This window comes from Rhinopithecus bieti, unplaced genomic scaffold (genome assembly GCF_001698545.2).
Source record: "Rhinopithecus bieti isolate Rb0 unplaced genomic scaffold, ASM169854v2 scaffold_62793, whole genome shotgun sequence".
NCBI classification, from domain to species: Eukaryota; Metazoa; Chordata; class Mammalia; order Primates; family Cercopithecidae; genus Rhinopithecus; species Rhinopithecus bieti.
Genome location: NW_016824412.1, coordinates 202,736 through 208,417, shown reverse-complemented (window position 1 = coordinate 208,417; position 5,682 = coordinate 202,736). Strand labels below are relative to the sequence as shown.

Below are 5,682 nucleotides of genomic sequence, written 5' to 3'. Positions count from 1 at the left end.
TTTATTTATTTATTTATTTATTTATTTATTTATTTATTTTAACTGCCTCAAGCCAGATTAAATTCCAGGCCTGACTCCATTTTCCCACTAGAGGCCAGAAAGGAGACCCTATGGAATGACAGCTAGACATCAAGTGAGACCACTGGTGTCCTGTGCCCTGAGTGTGGTCCCTGACTGGCACCAGGGACATCATCTGGAAACCCGTGAGAAATACAAACTCTCTGGCCTCATCCCTCCTGAATCAGAATCTCAGTTTTAAACTATTTGGAAATTCATATACGCATTAAAGTTTGAGACATTTGTTACCAGAATGTGAGTTGGAATCAGTCTTAATAAAAATCAAATATTATATAACATATATTAATATATTTATGTTTTAAGGCCCTAATATTTTTGACTTTAAAAAATGTACTTATGCTGGGAGTGGTGGCTCACACCTGTAATTCCAGCACTTTGAGAGAACGAGGCAGGTGGATCACTTGAGGTCAGGAGTTCGAGATCAGCCTGACCAACATGGTGAAACCTTTCTTTACTAAAAATACAAAAATTAGCCAGGCGTGGTGGTGCACACCTGTAATCCCAGCTACTAGGGAGGCTGAGACAGGAGAGTCACTTGAATCCAGGAGACAGAGGTTGCAGTGAGCTGAGATCACACCATCTCACTCTAGACTGGGCAATAAGAGTGAAACTCCATCTCAAAAAATAAAATAAAATAAATTCTCTTATTTTCCATTTATTTTAATAAGGAGTATATAATTTGCCTGCGGCAAAACTCACCTCTTTTTATATAGTTCTGTAAGTTTTGATTTGTATACAATAAGATTCACTCTTTTTAGTAAACAGTTCTATCAATGTTGACAAGTGCAAACAGTCATATAATTATCAGCACAATCAAGATTATAGAACATTTCTCTGTCCCGAAAATTCCCTGTGCTACCCCTTTGTAGTCAGCTCCTCCCACCATACCCTGTACTTCACAACCATGGTCTGCTTTCTGTCCCTATAGTTTTTCCTTTTTATAATGTCATATTACTGAAATCATCGCTTGGCATCATAGACCCCCATTGTAACTGGATAGTAGTTATGAATACGGATCTAGATCTATGCATAGTCATATGCTAGAGCCTTGTAATTTTGAATAACTTCATTCCCCACAGAATTGTCACAAGGAGACTCAGGTCTGGCATTAAAGTCACAGGCACCTCACTAGCAACTGTCCCGAAGGTTTCTGACCCCAGTAAGAGTCTGCTGTTAGAGGAACTTTGTACCCAGAAAATTTTGAGGCTGAATTGCTGGTTTCCTTGTCAGACTTGTCAGCTTTTTGCAATGGCTGGGAGGCCTTAGTTCCTGGGAACAGTATGAGTAGAGGTAGGCTCCTTCATCTTGCTCTATTGAGATTCCTAGGGATCAGATCCACCTCACTAAAAAGCTTAATAATGGAAAAGTCCCGAGAATCTGGGGGAGCTCCTGGGCCCACTTTTCCAGTTGAAAGTCAGGGACCTGAAAAACATCTGGGCCCTAAGAAACAGTTTAATGACAGGGATGGCATCATTCTCTGGTGACATTCTCTGAATCACCTTTGCATTGCCAATTTATGCAGTGAGCACAAGAAAAAAATTAATCTTTGTAGGGATATTTGTTCTCCACTTTAGGAACTGCAATTACACATATAGTAGGCTATTTAAGTTGTCCCATAGCTTACTGGTGCTCTTTTTTTAAGGCTTTTTTCCCTCTCTGTGTGTCATTTTGGATAACAGTTTCTTTTGCTATGCCTTAAAATTTATTAATCTTTTCTTCTGCAATGTCTAATCTACTGTTAATCTCATTCAGTGTATGTTTATAAATAGACATTATAAGCAGTTTGAGATTCATAGCAAAATTGACTAGAACATTCAGTGTATTCTTCATCTTAGACATTAAGTTTTCATCTCTAGAAGTTTGATTTCAGTCTTTTTGTTACATCTTCCTTGTCTCTGCTAAACATGCTCAATATTTCCTCTATTTAATAAGTAGAGTATAGTTATACTAATTATTTTGATGTCTCTGACATTGTGAGTTAAAACTCACCCTGTTTGGATGCTGGATGATTTTGTATTCCAATAAATAGCCTAGATCTTTGTTTTAGTTGCTTGGAAGCAGTTTGATACTTTTGGTTTTTACTTTTGAGCTTTGTTATGTGGGACCAGGGCAGCATTTAGGCTACAGCTGGTTATTTCCCATTACTGCAGCAAGACCCTTCTGGGTTCTCTATGCAATGGCTGATGAATGACCAGGTTTACCAGTTTGGCAAGTATGAAGATCTGAAGAGGCACTATTCATGGCACAATGTGAGCCCCAAGTACTAATTTATCGCACCCACTCGTGTCCTTCTCTCTCTCAGCTCAGTAATCTCCCCACATGCATGTGCTGGTCTACACTCAGCTGAATCACACTCTATGTGTGGGTATTCACAGATTTATTGACTTCTTTTGCTTCACATTTTTTGAAACTGCTTTTGTTTTATTACTTTTGTTAATTATGTAACATGTTTTCATGGGTCCAAAGTCAGATCTATTAAAAGCCATATTTAATGAAGACTAGCTTCTATCCTTGATCCCTTGCCCTATTTCCTCCCTTCCATGTTTAAAAATGTCATGGTTCATACTTTCATTTAAAAATATATTCAGATAAATGAATCTCTCTCCTACTGCTTAAGAAATTGGTAACATATGATATACATTTTGTCTCCTTTGTTTAGTAGTATATGCTGGAGCACAGCAATATATGGCAATATGCTTCACTTCTTTTTACAGCTTCCAAATTCTCCTCTGTGTAGATGTGCTATTGTTTATTCAATCTGTAACCTAATGACGGACATATGAGTATTGGCAATCTTTTGCTAGTTCAAATAGTGCTGTAATGAATAGCCTTGCACATTCAGGGTTGTTTGTTTGTTTTATTGCCAGTTTATCTTTGAGATAGATTTCTAGAAGTGAGAGTACTTAGTTAGAGAACAAATGCATACATAATTTTGGTAGATATTTCCAAAAGCCGCTTTGTATTCCCACCAGCAATGTATGAGAGTGATGTTTCCCCACAAAGTACGTTATCAAACTTTTGGAGTTTATTCTGTCTATCTATCTATCTATCTATCTATCTATCTATCTATCCATCCATCCATCCATCCATCCATCTATCTATTGTATATCTACTTTTGTCTTTTACAAATATAATATTTCATTGTGTGGTCTATTTTACTTGCTTTTGATATATTTTTTGGAATTTAGGAAGCTGTATTTTCATGTCTTACAGCAAACACACTTGAGATTAAAGTACACAAAATGTCCCCAAATCTAAATTTGGAGTGGAAGGGAAGAAACCGCTTTTAGCCTCAGGTTTCAGCTGAGATGTCCAACACAGCTTACCAGAAACCTCGCTTACTGGGAGTCAAATGGTGTTGCTTGCAAAGATTAATAAAAGTGATACTTTTTTTTTTTCTCATTTAGCTATTTAGCCAGAGATTTTTGTTTAAATTATCTTAATGAGGAGTGGGGGTTTGTGGTATTCTAAATCTCTAATATCTAGGAGGAATCACCTCTCCAGCGCTGCTGATTTTGGTGTCATCAGTTTTAGATTATTAATGCCTAGAGATCAGACATGAGTCTGGCATTATTAATGCCATAGAGTTCAGTGTAGTGACATGCACATCATGCCCAAGTGAGCATTGCTTCTTCTATATGTGGACATTGTGTCTATAGTATTTATAGAGGAAGATGAGGGGTAAGGTGATCTTCATGGAGCTGTCTCACGTCCTGGCATATCGAATGGCTACCACAGTGCATGCCACTGCTGATGCTCAAAACAGGTTTCTGTATTTTTGCATCTGTGTCATAGATGCCTGTTCTCCTACCCAGGTCAGGGCACAGTCGTGGTAGAGTGCTGCCGTGAGGGCTGAAGTCAACTATTTACAGGCTGCAGAAGGCACAGGGAGTTTCTATAAGTAACAGTGAGGTCAGACCTCATAACTGATTCAGTCTCAGCCGGTTCAAAACTTCTTGAAATTTTTCTTTCACTTTCAATCACAGGAAGATCTTGACAGGAAGATCTAAACAGAACATGAGAAGTCCATGATCTTTATTGTCCTTCTTGTTAACCTGATATATAGCTCATGGTACAGTAGCTATCACTTGTAAAACTGATGGTGACACATTAAGCACTTGCTAAAAATGTTCCCAAGATGGGGTAGTAACATTACGTTTATAATCGTACCAGCTCAGTTTTCGAACGGGACCAAAGCCATACCAATGTTTATATGGAGGGAAACTTGCTTTCAATGCATGCCTCGTTTGTGCCAGGGAGTGTGCTAAGCCAGACACCTTCTGTTTCATGAAGTTCTCACCATATACCTGTGAGGTGCAGAGGACTCTCCATTTTACAGGTAAAGAGTTTGTATTTTAAGAGGTGAAGAAACCCTCCCATTGCCGTATAGCTAGTAAGTGGCAAGACTACATTTCAAATAGAAGTGTTAATTCTAAAACTAGAACTGGAAAGTACTGCCAAGATGAGATGGGAACAGTGGGAGCTGAGTGATGCTAAAGTCTAGATCTCATCAGGAACTCTAAAGAAGCCTCTCTTTTTTTATTATTATACTTTAAGTTCTAGGGTACATGTGCACAAAGTGCAGGTTTATTATGTATACATGTGCCATGTTGGTGTGCTGCACCCATTAACTCGTCATTTACATTAGGTATATCTCTTAATGCTATCCCTCCCACCTCCCACCTCCCCACAATAGGACCTGGTAATGTTCCCCTTCCTGTGTCCAAGTGATCTCATTGTTCAATTCCCACCTATGAGTGAGAACATGCGGTATTTGGTTTTCTGTTCTTGGGATAACTTGCTGAGAATGATTGTTTCCAGCTGCATCCGTGTCCCTACAAAGAACACGAACTCATCCTTTTTTGTGACTGCATAGTGTTCCATGGTGTATATGTGCCACATTTTCTTAATCTAGTCTGTCACTGATGGGCATTTGGGTTGATTCCAAGTCTTTGCTATTGTGAATAGTGCCTCAATAAACATACGTGTGCATGTGTCTTTATAGCAGCACGACTTATAATCCTTTGGGTATATCCCCAGTAATGGGATGGCTGGGTCAAATGGTATTTCTGGTTCTAGATCCTTGAGGAATCGCCACACGGTTTTCCACAGTGGTTGAACTAGTTTACAATCCCACCAACAGTATAAAAGTGTTCCTATTTCTCCACATCCTCTCCAGCACCTGTTGTTTCCTGATTTTTTAATGATTGCCATTCTAACTGGTGTGACAGGAAGAATCAATATTGTGAAAATCATCATACTGCCCAAGGTAATTTATAGATTCAATGCCATCCCCATTAAGCTACCAATGACTTTCTTCACAAAATTGGAAAAAAACTGCTTTAAAGTTCATATGGAACCAAAAAAGACCCCGCATTGCCAAGACAATCCTAAGCCAAAAGAATAAAGCTGGAGGCATCATGCTACCTGACTTCAAACTATACTACAAGGCTACAGTAACCAAAACAGCATGGTACTGGTACCAAAACAGAGATATAGACCAATGGAACAGAACAGAGTCCTCAGAAATAATACCACACATCTACAGCCATCTGATCTTTGACAAACCTGAGAGAAACAAGAAATGGGGAAAGGATTCCCTAT

At 38.7% G+C, this 5,682-nt stretch overlaps 1 protein-coding gene across 10 annotated transcripts in view; it reads left to right on the top strand.

The window, feature by feature from the left end:
- NEK11 (NIMA related kinase 11) overlaps positions 1-5,682 on the top strand; it is a 318,233-nt gene that overhangs the window by 252,023 nt on the left and 60,528 nt on the right. Inside the window, exon 17 of one of the 10 annotated variants that reach the window (XM_017862322.1) lies at positions 92-181. The exons of the other annotated variants lie outside the window; for them this stretch is intronic. Within the exon in view, the coding sequence (XP_017717811.1) occupies positions 92-119 (28 nt within the window). The 3' untranslated portion in view covers positions 120-181. Of the gene's footprint in view, positions 1-91; positions 182-5,682 lie in introns of those variants that run through there. 10 annotated transcript variants of the gene reach the window in all.